We start from the raw sequence: 18,064 nt of genomic DNA on the forward strand, positions 1-18,064 counted from the left end.
ATCTTGCAATAACTTCCATCGCTCTGGGGGCTACGAGAAATTTGGCCTCTCATCCTCTACAGTGGGGTGGATACAGGGGGCCAGGCTTTTCCCCTGAAGTTTTCCTCAACTTTGAACGTAAGGACTGTGATCTTTCTACCACCAGCAATTGACAAATACCTATGAAGTGCCTATTGGGCACTTAAGTTTACACTCGCGTTGATGGGGAGAAGCTTCTACCTTGTTAATGAAACTTCCACTAAGGTTCATAAATCTCTAACATCGTGAATTTAAAAAACAAAAACAAAAGAACTCCTCAAAAACCATCTCTTCTGCGTGTGTGTGAAGTCCACCGCCCTGAGATTTCGACCAAGCTTTTCTACCTCAACAGGAAGAGGCCCATTTCTGAGACAGATGTGAAGTAAGTTTCCTAAGGGGCTCCTCTCGGCGCGAGGACGGGCTATCCCCGAGGGGCGAGCGGGCGCGGGTCCCGAGGGGGCCACATGAGCAGGGAGGGCAGGTGTGGCCCCCGCGCCTCGGCTTGCCATCTCGGGCCACGGGGGGCCGCGCCGGCGGGGTCGGCGGCGCCCAAGGGACTTCTCCCCACCTGATTCGGGCCCTTCCCCGCTTCAGCCTCGGGCGGCTCAGCCGCCTCGCTCCCTCCCCCGCCCCCGGAGTCTCGTTTCAGTCATCCCTTTGTCCTTGCCCGGATTGGCAGGTTTTATTATTCCGCCTGAACAATCCGGCCGCCCAGTGGCTGAGGGTCGCTGACGTCGGCGGCAGAGCCTGGGAGTAGTTGGGATTTTGCTCTGTCAGTAACACATGTGTAAGAGCCGCGGAGGGAGCGAGTGAGCCGGTTAGAGGCCAGCGCCGCCGCCACCACCGCCTCCAAGCCGGGCAGCAGCAGCCCCGGCAGGGGCGAGGGTCAGGCGCGCGGGGCCCCGCCGGCCGCAGCTCCCCGCCTCCCGGGCGCGCCCGCCCCCCGGCCTCCGCGCCGGCCGCCGCTGCTCCCGGGGCTGTTGTGTCTGCGGCCGCTCCCCGGCTGGAGGTGCAGGAAGCTCGGCCGAGCGGCCGTCGCCGCCAGCAGCCCCGAGCGAGCGAGCGGGCGGGCGGGCGCACGGGAGGGAGGCAGGCGGAGGAGGAGGAGGGGGAGCGGGAGGAGCGCGGGCGGGGCGGGGGCCTCCGGGCGGGGGAATATACAAAGTGAAGCCACATTGCCAAACTTGCAGCAGCGATTGCAGCAGTTGCTGCCGCTGCGCCGCGCCGCGCGGGCCGAGGGCTCCTGCAGCTGCTCGCGCGGAGCCGGAGGCGGAGAAGAACGACGAGGACCGAGACTGACGCTTCTGCTTCCCGGCGCCTGCCACTTACGCGGGGCCCCCCAACCCAGCCTCAGAGCAGCGCGTTAAAAAAAAAAAAAAGAAAGAAAGAAAAGCAGCCCTTAGCCCCCTCCTCCCCTTTCCTGCTTCTGCGAGAACATCCCCCCCTCCCTCCAGCTCCGCCAGCCAAGGCGCCCCTTCCTTGGAAGCCGAGCGGCTTCGCTCGAATTTCGCCGCCGCCGCCTCTCGCAATATTGCAATATAGGGGAAAAGCAGGTAAGGGGACGGCTGGGGAGCCGCGGGTAGGGAGGGGGGAGAGAAGGAGGAGGGGGGCGATTTGGGCTGGGGCTGTTTTCTTTGGCTTCCTTCCCTTGACCGTCCCAAATTGCAAGTAAACAATACGTCGGCTTAGATAATGCGCGAGTCTGAAACTACCGAGGCCGGCCTGCGAGCTAGCAAGGAGGGCAGCCCCGGGCCACCAGCTTTGTAGCGGTTCCTGCTTACAAAAGGGTTCTTCTTGGAGACGGGGCTGGTGGGGACCTTGGAGGCGTGTGGGGGTATTTTCAGTTCCGAAGGGAGAGGCAGGAGGTGCTTTAAGGGTTGAAGTCTGAGAAGTAGTGTGGGGAAAATAGTCAAGACCCTACCCCCCGCACCCCACCACTATTTTTGAAACAGTGGCAGAAAAGATCTAAGTGAGCAGGATTCGGTATTGCTGGTTCTTTAAAAAAAAATTCCTCTTGGCTTATAAGTCTTTTGTTCCAATCCAGGAGAAATCCGGTGAATCACCTAATTAAAATCAAGACATGAATTAAGCATCCATTTTTGTACTACAAATTGCCAGCGCTACGTTTGTCCCTCCCTTGGTCTCCATTAAAAAACACCAGAGACGTTGTTAAAGGGGGGCAGATTTTGCCTCTAGCTGCCAGTTCTGCTTTCTATTTCACAGACTACCTCAGGACCTAAATTGCTTGGCTATGTAATTACTAGAGTATAAGCCTATTTAACTTAAAAGCTTTCTTTTTTTTTCCAACTCTAAATGAAACTTGATGAGGGCCCGTCCTTAGTTATCAGGGGAGTCAGTTTCTGGTCAGTCGTCTTGATTCATCTCTTTTAGATTTAATCAGCATTAAGGTATTGCTTGTCCTTAAGAGCTTTAGCTAATGGGGTTACTGGATGCTTTTCTCAGTGTAATGTTTCCTTTTCAAAAAAAATATACATATATATTTACCTCTCACCAAAGATGGGGGCGGGGAAGAGCTTGGAATCTCCTCCCTCCTCCTCTTTTAAAAAGAATTCTGAGCGATTAAAACGTTGGGCGGGGGTGGGCAGTTTAAAGACATAGGGCAGGAAATGCAGATTCATTTGGGTTAGGGCTGAAATTGTAACAAAAAGCAATTCCTCGAGTAAATGCATCAGATAAATCAATTTACATAAAGGTATGATGCATTCGGTTAAATGCAATGCTAATGGGTTTTAGAGTGGTCCTGTTTCCAAAGTCTCAGGGTTTTGTTACAGCTTAATTGGTGCAGTTCTTATTCTGGTTTATTGTGCGGTCACTGGACACACGTTCCGGGACTCTTTCGGAGGAAATGTGTTTAAAACCGGCCTATTTAAGGAACACAAGTCCTTGTTTCGTTCCCTTCCCCTCGTTTTTTTGCAGCAGCCAAGTTGGGCCGGGGACAGGCAAAGTTCGTCCTCTCCCTTCTGAGGTATCAGCTGAATGTCTTGAGCAGATAGCCGGGAGCCTCGGGGGGAGCCCACACTCTCGGCTTACAGAGGACAAAGACAAAACAGGCTGCTTAATTGGCAGTAAATAACTTGATCTTTTTATAGAATAAGTGACTGGAGGAACACTAGGACTTTATTGGACTCAGGATTGGAGGCAACAAATTAATCGGTTTAGGCTAAGCTTTATAAATTGATTCCTATATTAGACCCCAGTTGTTTCTCTCGTGACATTCATTAGAAAGAGTGGGGAATTTTTAAAAGCAGTTTTTGGTGACAGTAGGTCTGGCTCAGATATAACTTGTGCATCCTTTAACAGTGCCTTCTCACATATTATCAGTAACGTACCCCCCACCCTTTTGGAGGAACAAAGCTCTACCATTTAAATTGCTGATCAAGGGCAGATTAGTGAGACCAAAGTGGAGAGTGTTTGTATAGGAAGTTAACAGGCATCCTAAAGTTCAATGATCTATTATTCTTGCCTGTGTCCTGCAAACGCAGAGAAAACACTCATTGATCTTCAAAATGAAATGAGATTTGGAACAATAATGGGAGATGGCGGTCACCACAATGGCATGTGAAAGGTGCTGTTTAAAATAAGAAAAACCAGTTTCTCAACTTTACACACCGCACCCCCCCCCCGCCCCGAAGTCCCCTCGCCTCCCCTCCCACCACCACTCTCTGCATCTCCCCTCCGCCGGTTCTTCCCTCCTTCCCTTTCAGAAAGCCGAACTATTTCCAACTTGTGAACTGCAGCTGCACTTCCCCGGGCAGAGCTCGGGAGGGAACGTGGCTCCGGCGGGGGCCGCCTCTCTCTCCCCTCGGTTTGCGCTCGGGGCTCGGCGGGGCCCCGGGAGGGGCCGGGCGAGGCGGTGGGTGGGTTTGACCCTCATTTGCTGGAGGCGGGCGGCGGAGGAGGGGGCAGTGGGCGGAGGCGGGGGCCGGGAGGAGGCGCCGAGAGGGGAGGAGCGCGCCGCGGAGCCTCGCTCTCTTGAGTTTTGACAGTACCCGAGCTGAAATTGTCAGCGGCGGCGGGCGCTGGAAAGTTGAGAGGAGCTCGTGGCCCCAGAACAAAGCTTGAGAAAAGTAAACAGGCGGCTGCTGCCGGCAAGCCTCCCTCCTTCCCTCTCCCCGTCATCCTCCTTCCCGCCCTTGCCCTGCTGCTTCCTTCCAGCAACTTTGGGGGCTGGCGGGGGACGGATTCGCTCTCTCGCGCGGCGAGTACTAACTTTCGCATCGCCTCTGTTTTGTCTCTCTCTCCCTGTCCCCTTCCCGCCTTCTGCAGACCATGGTGAATCCGGGCAGCAGCTCACAGCCGCCCCCGGTGACGGCCGGCTCCCTCTCCTGGAAGCGGTGTGCAGGCTGCGGAGGCAAGATTGCGGACCGCTTTCTGCTCTATGCCATGGACAGCTACTGGCACAGCCGGTGCCTCAAGTGTTCCTGCTGCCAGGCGCAGCTGGGCGACATCGGCACGTCCTGTTACACCAAGAGCGGCATGATCCTTTGCAGAAATGACTACATTAGGTAAGACTTGGCTGCCTTTCCGCGACATGGGCGGGCAGAGCAATGGCAAGGCCAAAGGTTACCAAGGGTTTTAAAGAAAGGAGCAGGGCATCTCTGAGAATACAGTGTAGCCTTCACCTCAAAAACCTGGTTGGCCGAAATTTAAGGGGTTAAAGAAGCATGTGTTAATCTTTCAATATTTAGTGGCAAATTAATGGCAAAGGCCACACGAAGTAAAAACTGCGCATCTGGGGGGACTGGGCTGCTAGGTGTGCAAAGGTTGGGACCAGGATCCTCGGGACCAGGATTTCAAGTGGTCAGCCGCAGTTGGACCCTCCACTAAAAATAAACATTTCAAGTGGGAGTTAAGCTGCTTTCTTAAAGCAAGGTAGGGACCAACATAGGAACTCGGGAGACAAAAGACTGATTTAAAAATTTAAGTGTGGGTAGTGAGAAATGATATGCCGATGGTGATGGCTGATTATGATATTTACGTAAGCACCTTTAAACTTTTTTGAGTGGAAAACTGACTCATTCTTTGTGCTCCTTGTGAAAAATGCTGATTGACCATCGGTTTAAAGACTTGTCATTCTTCTTATAGCAAAGAAACCCGAACAAGAAAAAAAAAAAAAACCTTAATGGTAATGTTTCTCTTTATATATTGTTACTTGAAGGCACGCAATACTCAAGTGTTAGTGTGTGGTTTGTGATGTAGAATTTGCAGTTCAATTGAGGAATGTTCAGATTTTGGGTTTTTTGTTGTTGTCATTTGTATCACTACCCTTGATCCTCAAAAGAGATTTAGGAAAAGAGGCTATAGAATTATACTAATCTTGCATTTTAAAGCAATGTATAGGAACATTCATATGCCCATGTAAGCAGCCTTTTTCCAACAAGTTTCAGTGCAATTAATGGAAAGAATTCAGGAGGTCAGGTGCCTATAGGATCTTTTCAGGTGAACTCAAGCTACTTAAACTCATTAATTTGAAAGGAGGCATTTGAAGGATTACACATTTAATTTGAGTAAATGGTTTGATAGACTGATGCACATGAATGCTTCTAGGAGGTGTTCTGTTTCAACATCCAGTAATTAAAAAAAAAAAAACCCACACGCACACGGTTGATACTAGACAACCGCTCACTTTTAAGAAATGCGTTCTATTAAAATTTCTGCCCTAAACCGTTTTCTTTATAGAGATTAGAAAATTTTTGCCCTTTCTCCAATGCGGGTGAATCAATAGATGAGGTATTTTGTTCAAAGTTTAGCTCCATTGTGATTCCCTCACTCTGCATCTAAAACTGCAGAAGATCCCAGTGCAGTTTGGAGCTGAGTATGGGTATGTTTACCCCAGCGATATCATTAGTGTAAATGATGGAATAAGATGATATTTGGTTATTCCAGTAATGCAACCTATGTCCTCTTTGCTGGCCTCCTCAATCAGCCAAGTCAAAGAAATACAGGAAGGGAGAGGGCTTTTATTTTTAAATTAAGATGGCAGCATTAATTTCACGAAGTGTTCTTTTAGAAGTAAACGTTGGAAAATCATCAGCAGCATGGGTATAATGCTTTCTGGTCCTCCTTCCAAGCAATGCCATGAGCTTTGACAGTACTGTAATTAGAGAGCAAAACTGGTAAGAAGGAGGGTGGTTTAAAGGGGAAAAATTGACAGTGCTGTTCAGAAGCAGTGAATGGTACCGATTCATCTCTTTTCCAAGTGCCTTCAGAAAACCTTCGCTTCTGATTACCACTAATTAAAAAGAAGATGGGTCCACTTCCATTCCCTCAGGACCAGTTTAGGCAAGTGGCTTCCTGGGAATCACTTCCATTCCTTTCCCTATTCTTGGGAACAAATATAAATGCCCATTTGGTGTTTTTCTCTAATGGAGCAATGGAGGGTGTGTGCCCAGCCCCAAGACTTAATTAATTGGGTCCATATTCTCCCTTCCTTTTTTCCTGACTTTGAAAACTGGAACCACGCTTGCTGTTGAACTGGAGGCTACCCCGAGGACCTTAGATTTGTTCGGGAGAGCGGAGTTCTAGCTCAGTACCCAATTGATCTTTTCCTCACACTGCTCAGGGCTCACCAGCAGACACCCCCCTCTCAGCCACCAAGTTTAAGAGATCTCCTAAGTCTCCCTTCAGTGTTCCTTCCTTCTGCCCACCAAGATGCCGAAAGGGTGGGAAGGTGGGGAGGCTGCGCGTTCCTTTTCCTCTCAGCCACTCCCTCCCCAGTCTCCCCTCAGTCCACTTGTTGGTGGAGCTTTCCATTCTGCAGGGACGGCCGCTGAGGAGCGGGACTAATCCGCTCGCCGGCCGCCAGGTGAAGGGGACCCTTTGGCTCTTCGGCCCCAGCTGGGACCACAGAGCGATTTATTAAGGGGCTTTTAAACTGTCTGACTTTGAGGTTGTGGCTTTTTGAAAACAAGCAAGATCTGGCCAAAAAGCTTTGGGAGAGCTGGGAGGGGCCCGGGGAGGAGGGGGTTGCGGGGGGGAGGGGTGGGTGGTACTGCTTTTCCCCAGCCCCTTCCCCCTGCGCGACCAAGTGTCGATTGGGCAGAGCTGGGCTTCTGCCTCTCCTCCCTCCCAAGATTTCAGATAAAGCGGCTGCCTTGCTGCAGCGAATCCGCACAATTAAAAGCTTTAATTAGTGGCTCCTCCATTTTCTTAGTTTTGATGGGCCTTATCTAATGAGATCTGGTCTCTGGCTTAGATCTGCTCCGAATGACGTGTCCGCAATGAATGAGAGCTGCGTCGCAAACAAAACATTTAATTAACAAAATTGGCCTCTAAGAGAGGGAGGGATAGACAAGGGGGGGAGGGGAAAGGAAGGCGAGGGTGGGTCTTAAAGGGGCCAACGCCGGCCTGGCCCCGCCACCTTGCAAAATTACAAAAGTCGTTGAACCTTGGAAGCGCGTCCTCCCCCTTCCCCCCCGGTTCCCGACCCCGCAGCTCAATCCCAGTGCCACCAAGTAGCTTCAGAAACTCCGATTCTCTTTCTTCGAGTCCTCCTTCCTCCACCCCCACCTCGGGCCCGAAGACTGGCGCGGAAAGTGCAGCGAGAGGAGGAAGTTCGGAGATCGACGGGTGGGGCTCCAGGTCCGGGGAGGCAATGCTACGCGCCGGAAGCTCGGGTGGTGGTTCTCGGCGTGCCGGGTCTCGCTCTCTTGCTCGCTCGCTCGGCCGGGCGGGGGCCGGGCTGGGGGCTGACGGCGCCTGAGGCCGCAGTTCAGGCGCCCAGCCGGCCGGCAGCCTCGGGCCCGCGAGGGGGCGAGCGCAGGGCGGGAGCCGGACGAGCGGGTAGCGCTTTCTCTCCCCGGGCTCCGCTCGGGAGGTTCACGTGGCGCCCGCAGCCGCAGTGAGCGCCGCGCAGCGGGGGGTGGGGGCCCGGGGCGGGGAGATTGGTGGTGGTTGGTGGTGGAGGGTGCGTTTGGGGAGGGGGTAGCGTTAGGAATGGAGGCGCCGCCAGACAGCGAGTTCATTTCCCTGGTAATCAACAGCAAGCTGCTATATTCAGAGAATGCTGTCCCTTTAATTGAACAGGCTAGGTAATTAAATGGCACTTTTCCAATAGGACGTGCTAGGTAAATCTAATAGTTGGTTATTTAATATCACTTTGAAGTCTGCCCACTCAAGCACAATGACAGCACAGGAGCATGTGAACTATTAGCTAGGAAAAAAAAAAAAAAACCCAGGATCTCAAAAATTAATTAAATCGCATGCAATTTAGGGGGAACGTTTATCTTGATTTGTCATAACAGAATTAATTCAAGGCCTCCAATTCACTTGGGGGCAGATCTGTTACTCTGAATTAACCAAGCGTAATTTGGCTGATTTTTTTTTCTCCCTCCCCTCTCTAACGCAGCAGTTGCGATTATTCACAGCCCCCCTCTTAAGTATCAGTAGCTTCTGGTGCTTTTAAGGTGCTTGGTCTCTAGTTATTCCGAAGTACCTTTAATGGACTTGGCTCCAGGCATAATTTCTGGGTTGCATTTTCTTTGTTACATTTAATATAGCTGGTGCAGAATTTAGATTAAATATAGGAACCTGCTGGAAAACCAATTGCTTCTGGATCGGTAGCTGTGGATGTGCATTTTTCTCCTCAGATAGGTCTCTGATATTTACTTGTAGGTAAAAATGTATACGTTTCAGCCACACTCTTAGAAACCTACCTCTCCTTGCCTGAAAGCGGTTTAGAAAACAGCCAGGTAATGCTCCGTATCGTGTGTATTTTGCTTGAAGTAACCAGTTGCAAGGAGGCTCACCTATTGGTCGTTGAAGTTAGGGAAAGACGCTGAGTATTATTACTGAACTAAAAATACAACTTGCTCTCCGTCTCTTTCTGTCAGCAAGGAGAGTTGGAGCTGGCAAACAGTCCTAGCACTACATGGTACTTTTCATAGGAGCAGAGAACCTTTAAAGTGTAGAGGTTTGGTGGGATTTCTTCCCTTTTCCCTTTTCCCCATGTAAGTAACCTCTTGATGTTTGTGATTGATTGCATCGCCCAAATGCTGAAATATTAACGACCTTCTTGGACTGAGGACCCAAAGAAAGGAAACTGAAACCGATTCTGTCATCACAATTAAAGACTCCCCTGGCTTTAATTAGCCTGACCTGGGGTATATCTCCCCGTTGCTTGAGTTAAAGAGAAAAGAGCCCATTATAGTCCAGTCTGAGACCGATAGCTACTTAATTGAGCACCTAAAGCCTCAAGCCTTTTAAATCAAACACTGTCCTGGACAGTCCCCCTGGTTAGATAATTAACTCTCCAGCGCACAGAAACGTTGTTAAAACACACACACACACACACACACACACACATATACACATACACATACATACACACAACTTTTCAGAAAAAGGGTGGAATTCTAATGGTAGCCTTCCTCTCTGGTAAAAGGGATTAAAATGTGTATAGACATGTACGTTTTCTGCTCTGAGGCAGCTTTAAAGCTGTAGGCACGGAAAGATATTAAACACCATTAATATTGTTGTTCAATAGCACATCAGTCCTGGGTAGATCTTGGTCATTTTCAAACTTTGTAACTGTAATTTCTGACACTTTAGGAATCCCGTGATTTTGTGGCTGATTGTTCCCTGAAAGGTTATGAAAGTGGTGCTGGAGAATATAAGATGTATGAAAAGCTTTTGGATTACATACGACTGCCCTGATTATTAAAATACACTTAGAGATTGAAGACATACAACTGACTTTACTCAGGACGGATTGTTAAATTAATGAACACTTAGGTTGGGTAATCAGATCGGTACTGTGAAAGGGTATTTTTGAGATGGAGTGTCACTGTGTACCTGTTGGTAGTGGCAGCCATAATTATAGACTCCTAGCCATTAAAATACTTCTGGGTTGCTGTAAGAGCATATTTGGTCCTTAGCTCAGGTAGGATTCTGTTCCCTACCCCCGTTATCTACACCGCCCCCCTTTTATCCTCAGCATGTTTTTGGCTACATGGGCAGGTTTTTAATTTTATTCTTACCCTAAGTGTTTGAGTTGGTACCCCTTTTGGGGATTGAACTAGCCCTGCTGTGGACTGGAAACTCCCCCTGGCAATGCTAATTCTCTGGCCACCCCACCCTTCTGAGAACCCTCTTGTGGCAGCAGTGACAACCCACACTTGGAGGATGCTGTGGGTGAGACTCCGGGAGCCTTCATCAACGCTCCTGAAGTGGTCCAGTGTTAGGAAATGCCAGGCCAGCGGGCCCTGAGCTCCCACACGGTGTGGTCCTGCGGCTAGAGGTCCTGACAGTGTATTATTTCAGCTTTCTCTCTGTAACTGTTCTGATTCTGTAAGAACGTGTCAATGTGTCGTTGATCTCAGACTAATTAGTTTTGAAATGGAGTTTTGATTGAACTCTTCAAATCGATGCTGCTGCAAAATTTGTTTCTTGGGCTTCCTATTAAAAGCCATCTTAAGGGGCAGTTTTACTACTCTCCCTGTCGTTCAGTCGATACATTTAATAACAACTTACAGGCTATTTTCAATAAAGTGGCGACAGCAAATTAGTAGTTTGAACATGACAAGCCTCTTCTGCAAGACCAGATTCTGAAAACTCAAAGCAATTATTTTTATATAGAGGCATGCCACAATCATTCAGATTACGGGGTGTTCTATAGGAACCTGTCTCATGGTTTGACACAACTGCATTTTATGACTTTCTTTGGACAAGGAAGAAATGCAAGTATTAATATTTATCATGATACCGATATGTTAGTTTGTAAGTCCTATTACTTTGTTTTTCACTGTTGAAAAGTGCCTCTCTGACCCTGCTTACTCGTTCCGATATCACCTTTCAATGTGAAATCATTTTGGTCTGTTTAATAAATATTTGTGGATGTTAAAGAGGGAAGCCCAAAAGCAAATAAAGCTTCCCAGCTTGAGTCTACAGATTTCATAAAAGCCAAAGTTCGGTGTTCGTTAAAATATTTTGTCACGCCTGTGGAAGGATGTAAGGAATTATGTATATCTTTTTCTTCAGTACACCGCACTTCCTTGAGCTTTCCCCTCCTCTGCAGACTTCTCCTTCTCCCCCTCCTCCCCCCATGGCAGATGTTGTGGTCTCATTTGATTGCATAGGAAAACTGCAGTGATACAGCAAACACCCAGAGAGATATGATGACAAATGGGTCCAGATCCCGGTAAATTACTTTCTGCTCAAATCGAAATTTCATTCAGTTTGTTGCTAGCAGAGATGAAGTAATCTAAATTGTGGACTCAGGAGCAGATAGAGGGAAGTTGGAGCAAGCATTTCATTATCAAGAGAGAGAGAAGGTTAGGATGAAAGAGATGAGCAGAGGCAAATCTTAAGTGTTGACACCATGATTGAAAAGGTTAACCCATACACATTATATATCAACCTGGATAGCAGAGAGTTTCTAATGGAAAGTCTGCACTGATGGAGGTTTACGGGAGTTTCAATACACTGAGCATGATGTCTTCTTAGATATACAATCAAATCCTCTTAACCCTTTTGATGACTCATATCTCAAGATATGATTAAAGTACAAAAGAGTTCTTCATATAATTTCAAGGACACAATACATTTAAACTCCAGGCATGAATTGTATCTTTTTTTTTATGATGAACTCAGTAATCTGATAAAATGTGTGTAGAACAGAATTGTTTCGTATTTGCTAGAGGTGTAAGTTAATATTTTGATGAAACCCAGGGCACCCTCTTCCTCTGCGGTAGGCAGAAGTTAGCTGTGACCCCCCAGAAGGATTTTTCCCAGGTGATGTAAATCACTCGTAAAATTTGAGTCCGGAGCCGAAGGATTCAGTCTCTGTCAAATGCATTCCAGAGGGAGGGCCAGAGGCTGGGGATTTCTTTCTTTTTCCTTGGTTTGGGATTATTCATTGGTGTCCCCGTCATCTTTGTTTCAGGTTATTTGGGAATAGCGGTGCTTGCAGCGCTTGTGGACAGTCTATTCCTGCGAGCGAACTCGTCATGAGGGCCCAAGGCAATGTGTATCATCTGAAGGTAGCATCTGCTCCTCCTTTGTTTTTTAAAAGAACCATAACTTTCCTACATGGAGACAAAGCGTGTCTCCTTAGTAGGAACCCTGTTTTCTCAAGCCGCAAACATGGAAGGAATCCACTGAAATTGTTACGTGGCAGTGATGATTACACATCCACCCACGCCACTCCCCCCATGCCACAGAAGCACACACCTGTTTGTCGCTTTTCCCCTTTAGCTTGATCCAGTTTCTGGCATTTTGGCTTACTCTTTTCCAGAATCATGTTGAAGGAAAGAAAACACTAAGCCATAAGTGGCTCTCTGTACTTGACAGATACCTGCTTAAAAACAGTTTATAAACTTGTGACCAAGAAAGACTTAATTTGTACTTGTTTTCAGTGGATTTGCTTTTTCCTTTCAGTGTTTTACATGCTCTACCTGCCGGAATCGCCTGGTCCCAGGAGATCGGTTTCACTACATCAATGGCAGTTTATTTTGTGAACATGATAGACCTACAGCTCTCATCAATGGCCATTTGAATTCACTTCAGAGCAATCCACTACTGCCAGACCAGAAGGTGAATACCTAGTTGGAAGGTTCAACCTCTTCATCTAGTGAGGGGGTTTTCCTAGGTGGTTGTGTTTTTGCGTGCCCTTTTAAAGAAATGTAGACTACTCATACATACACGGTTCAGAAGTAGAGGAATTGATTGGTTAAATCGTGAATCTTTTGTGGTGAAAAAAATCCTGACTTAGTTATAGCTGTAGCTTTACCAATGTTGAACACATTATCACATGCAGAGTCAGGCAGAATGTAAAACTTGCCTACGACCAGTTGTTTATCCCACTTGACAATTTTGAAATTCAGAAATACGATGTGACTAGGTTATTGTGGGGGGAAAATTAGAACATTTTTGGTAGGAAGAGGGAATAAATGTCTTTGTCATGAAAGAATGATTTCTGCATTAGTAATAGCAATCTGGACACCTGCCTTCCTAACCCAATTTACGGTGCTTTGAATCTTAGAAGAGCAGTTTTACAAAACATTCTGGAATTCCAAAGGAGAGCATTTTTGTTGATTGGTAGTCCCATAATATTTGAGTAAGTTACAACTTTTTAAAAAGTTCTAGCTCTTGCTGATCATTAAAGATTAAATGTCTTGATTCTTGATCCACAACTGGAAAGGTTTTGGACCAGAGTTAGAAACGAGGAAATTATACAAATGTACGAATCATGTATTAGAGGGCACTTCAGAGGGAAGATTGGTGATCAACAGTTGTCCAGCACCTGCAGTACTGGATAGTTTCAGATCTATTTTAATCTCCTTAGTAAGTCCTATAGCTATGCAAGTGAGTGCATTTTGATAACTGCTGTGCCTAATTTGTAACAATTACTGTCAACCTTCAGTTAAGAGACTGTTCATTCCACACTGGCCCAGAAAAGAGTGAAATGTATGACTCGTGCGCATAATTTTATTCACATCATATTTCATACTGATTATGTATTGATGACATTGATTCATTTACTCTTTACAGCACCACTTGCATGGATATTAAATCTTATTGACCACAGATGAATTTTAATTTCAGATTGGTGATAGATTTTTCCATCAGCTCTGATAGTATGTTTGACTTTTTCATCATTAACCCAGGCAATCACACAACACTGAGTTATTGCATTGAAACAAAAAGTGCACACTTCACTTGGTAATTCTTTATGGATTTACAATAGGAACTTCATTAATGTCTGTTGTAGGGATCACAAAAAACAACATTTATCTGCAAATAGGAATTTAGCAAGCTTCAAAAATCTCAGGAAAAAATATTAGGCTTCTTTGTCTTCCGTAATGCATTTTCTTAATGCCGTGTACAGGGACAATGACTAATATTTGAAAAATTTTAAATTATACTGCCATATTTTAATGCTTATTTTTATCATTTTCCCTTACTCAAGTTTATGGAATGATTTTAAATGTATTTTCCATTGCTTTATTAGGTAAAGGTTAATTGCATCAAAATATGTACAGTTTTCCTTATTTACTAATATAGGAACTACATAGAATACTATTTGAAGAACGGAAAGCTAATTTTTTATTGCAAATTAATCAGTCGCCATTGATGAGCCAGTTCAGGCTTCTTTAAGGAGTGCCAGTACATATAAATACTTACAGATCTTCATGGTTACAGTTGTAATTAAGTGAATCTGTAGGGCTGAGTTGAGGACAATGAATGGGTAACGAATATTTTGAGATACCCATTTCAATGTAGAAGCAAAGCCATTTGTAGTTATACTTGGTAGCCAAAAAAAAAAGAGTACAAGAATAAAATCCACCCTCTCCAAGGTAAAAGCTTAGTTTCTCTACAAATTATATCTTAAGTTTGTTGCTGGTTTTATACCATTTCTTTCCCTGACTTAGCAAGGCATAAAAAATGATACAGCTCACCAACGTGCATGGTGAGAATTGAAGGATGTAGAGATAAGATGGAAAATGTAGCCAGACTGAATACAGGCCATAGCAGTGTTAGCCAGGGACTAGGTACACAGACATGTAATAAGTACGAGCACCGTCTCACAGTACCCTCTTACTGAGTATAAGATGATGTAAATTGGGAGGTGTTAGGGAGGAGAATTTGAGGAAAATCTGGTTTACGTGTTTACGAGATTGCAAGTATTGTGCCTTTCATGTAAATCCATACCTTTTGCAGAGTGGGAGAGGTAGGGCGTTCCTTTTGGAACACAAAATATATGAGGCAATGAAAAAGAGCCTACCAGTGTGTATTTTAATGTTGGAAGCCTTTTAAAAGGAGACAGGTGGCCTTCAAAAATTAATAGCTCTTAAAAGGCATAAGGAAATATAACTTAAGGCTGTGTTCTTGTCAGACACTGGTGAGAAGCTGTGTTTTGGGGGTGATGTTAATTAAGAACATATCCCCGTTGGCCTAAATGTCTTACATTTTTGCCCTTGGTGCTCAGCTCACCATGAGCACAGTCAATTCACAAGGTAGTTTTTGTAAATAAAGGTTTTGGGTAAGCTGAATGTGGTCCAGAGAGATATTAATGAGAGGGCAAGGGGGAAGAGGTAATGAAAACATACTTCCTGGTGGAATCATAAACTGCTTTTTGGACCTGGAGAATGCTTTAAAATGATTTTCCCCAAACCCTGTGGCGTTTCTTTTCTGGAGGAGATGAGATGGGGAGAAATGACAAATAGCTCAATTTTATTATTTTCTTCTCTCTCATTCTCCATATTTTTGGTAGGGAAAATTGGACATTAATTTTGGCCATTTTCCTTCTGTTCACAGAACCAATTACATTTTTAGCGCATGATGCATAATAAATATACCCAAACATCCTCTGGCTGAAAAGTAATGAGTTGATTATTTGTACATCCCTTCTTTAAAGGCAGCTAATTGTATGGAAAGTATAGGCCCCCGTCATCTGGCCCCTTTCAACTTTTATCCTCCTGAAATTTGTTCCCAGTGTCTGGGATGTATAGTTTAGTTGTTGTTCTGCACCATTGGCTTTTGTATGTTCTGAGAAAAAATAATCTTAAGCACTTAAATCATACAGTTTCTTTGACTGAAATCTCAGACCACTCTTGTTCTAGGATCTACAAAAAGTTATAGCCTATATTGTCTGAAGGAGACTTGGCTCCCCTCAGGAGAATACTGCCTTGTAGAGAGAGAGTTATGTAAATAGAATCAAGAATTGTGGGTTTTGGGGTTTTTTTTTGCCTGCTCTGGAATTCTTTCTTCCACTCAGGAGTGATGGTTTCATCTAGAATCATCTGTGCTTTTCAGTAAAATAAGAGATCACATCTCTTTGGTCAGAAGAAAATTTAGCGAGGGTTCTAGTTTACATACCACTTCGCAGTTCCCCCCATAGTTACATAATTGACGTTGTGTGTGTGTCCATCGTAGAGGACATTTGTTGCTCATTTATTAAATATGCTCGCTGGCTGCTGCCGCATCTTTGTTCTGGACAGACAAATTACCTTTCTCACACTGAGCCTCCACTCTGGGGATTAAGCCTCTACCACTTTAATTAGCTTGGAAGTAGGGGGTTGCAGCTCCTAATAGACTTCAGGCTTTTAGTAAGTTAGGGAAAGGGTGAAACGAGAACTTCCTGGGAAGCTCACAATGTCATTTAAAAACCATAAAAACCTAATATATATTATTTCATTTTGGTAATTGCAAACAGCTTGTATTGGACAACTGTGGATTATCATTTCTAACTTAGATATTAAAGTTAGACTTCCACTGAACTACATTCTTTAATTGAGCACAAGTCATTAACACATTACATATGTTAGATTCATATATTTACGATATTTATGTAATATTAAGTGGCATAGTAGGTAGGAAATACTAAAGGAAAAGAAGTTTCTCAATATTTGTGTGTGTGTGTGTGTGTGTATACACACGTGCATATACACACATACCTATAAGCAGAGAAGGACATGGGTGCATAGACATCATATGGGGATATTAGAATAATCATGTTAACTGCCAGTATTTGTTTAGCTTTTATTAAGTGCCAGGTGCTGTTGAATGCGGCCTCTATATATTATGTAATCCTTATAACACCCTTATTATCCCCACTTTTAGGATGAGGAAACCAAGACACAGACAGTTAAGTAACTTGCCAAAGTTTACACAGTTGAGAATATTAACACAAAACTTCCTAGGGAGGAGGGACTTGGTTCTGATGTGCCTTTAAGATCCTAGTTCGAGGCAAGATGTTACAATTCATTCTTTGCAGAAAGAAACTTGCTTTTAACAGAGCTTAGCAATTCATTGTAGAACTTTACACCAGAAACTTTCTGAAAGTCCATTTATCGTCTCATTTTGTCCGCTAGTAAAAGTGCAGAAAATGTCATACTTTAGTTCTCCACTGCCAGAGTAAGTAGCGTAGAAAGCCTCTAACAAGTCACAGTTGGAAAGTAATCTAATAGAAGAAGATTAGTGAATGTAGGGAAGACAAAAGCAGCCATGTTTGAGTTTAATATCTCTCAAGTTTAGCATTTTAGCTAAGATGCCCGTTTTTATTTCTTGCAGGTCTGCTAAAAGGTCAGAGTAATGCAGAATGCGTGCCTTCATCTCAGATCTTGTTCATCACAGGTGGATCCCATGTGTCTTCAGTAGACAAGTCACCTTTGTAGCTAGCACCAGTGCCAGCTCCATGCCATTGCACCTTCTTTAGTCTTGATTGCCCTTCTTGCATTTATTGGTGTATTAAAATGACTGAATATGAACATTAAGGACTCCATGAACCTGGGCTAATGGGAGACTGTAGAGAAAATGAAAAAAGATCCACCGGAGGACATCTTTGGGGGGGAGGGAGCTTGGGAGGAGGGAAATGACTAATGAAGCTAATTAAAAGAAGCATTCAAATCTGCTTTCTACCCTCATTAACAATTAGCAGGGCACTGGCCAGAGTTTGTACCCTGTGTTTTTACCTTAACAACATTCTATTTGCTCTTTGTATATTTAAGTGTTGTAAGGAAATGTGTTTCAATCAAAACTGAACATGAGATAAAGGAAAGAGATGTGGCTTTTGTGATATTCTATCACAAACACTTTTATTGTATCTCTGTAAAATACAATGTATGTATGCATGTAAGTGTTTTCGTCCTAATGTTGCTACTCCCATGGCAAAGAAAAAAAAAGAATGAAAAAAAGTAAAAAATTGGAAAAAAAGTCAGGCTCATAGAAGCTACTGTGTAGAAATTCCCCCCTACTTCTAATTTGCTGAATGAAGAAAAAAATCTTTTATTTGTGATATTTTCAGAGACATTTGCTCTAGTATGGTGTATTTAAATAATAAAAACTTAAAAGAAAAATATTCGATGGAGTTTGGGTTTAAAAACTGCTTTTTCTTTTCTGTGTTTTGGAAAATTTTATTTTTTTTTGTTCCGTACCAAGTTCACTTTAAATCTTCGGGGGTCGAGGGAAGCGGTGGGTATATTTATTTAGCTCTGAGCCAGTGAGGTATTCTTCAGATTACTTAACTGTGCCATTTTTGGCAGGAGTACGAAGTCATGTCTCTAACGGAGTCCTTTCTATAAATTCA

General features: G+C 44.8%; 1 protein-coding gene across 2 annotated transcripts; it reads left to right on the forward strand.

Annotated features, from left to right (window-relative positions):
• Nucleotides 1–800: 800 nt before the first annotated feature.
• On the forward strand, nt 801–17,846 carry LMO4 (LIM domain only 4; the record flags this gene model as incomplete). Of its 2 annotated transcripts, XM_079696894.1 has the most annotated exons (5): nt 801–1,571; nt 4,306–4,544; nt 11,921–12,017; nt 12,415–12,570; nt 17,050–17,846. In XM_079696894.1, the coding sequence occupies exons 2-5, from the start codon at nt 4,309–4,311 to the stop codon at nt 17,056–17,058; spliced, it is 498 nt and encodes a 165-aa protein (XP_079553020.1). In that variant the 5' UTR covers nt 801–1,571; nt 4,306–4,308. The 2 variants fall into 2 exon arrangements, with proteins under 2 accessions (XP_079553020.1, XP_079553019.1); XM_079696893.1 differs by lacking the exon at nt 17,050–17,846 and having other exon boundaries at nt 12,415–12,582.
• Nucleotides 17,847–18,064: the final 218 nt, after the last annotated feature.

The sequence above is a fragment of the Hyperoodon ampullatus genome (assembly GCF_949752795.1).
Source record: "Hyperoodon ampullatus genome assembly, chromosome: 2".
Taxonomy (NCBI): domain Eukaryota; kingdom Metazoa; phylum Chordata; class Mammalia; order Artiodactyla; family Ziphiidae; genus Hyperoodon; species Hyperoodon ampullatus.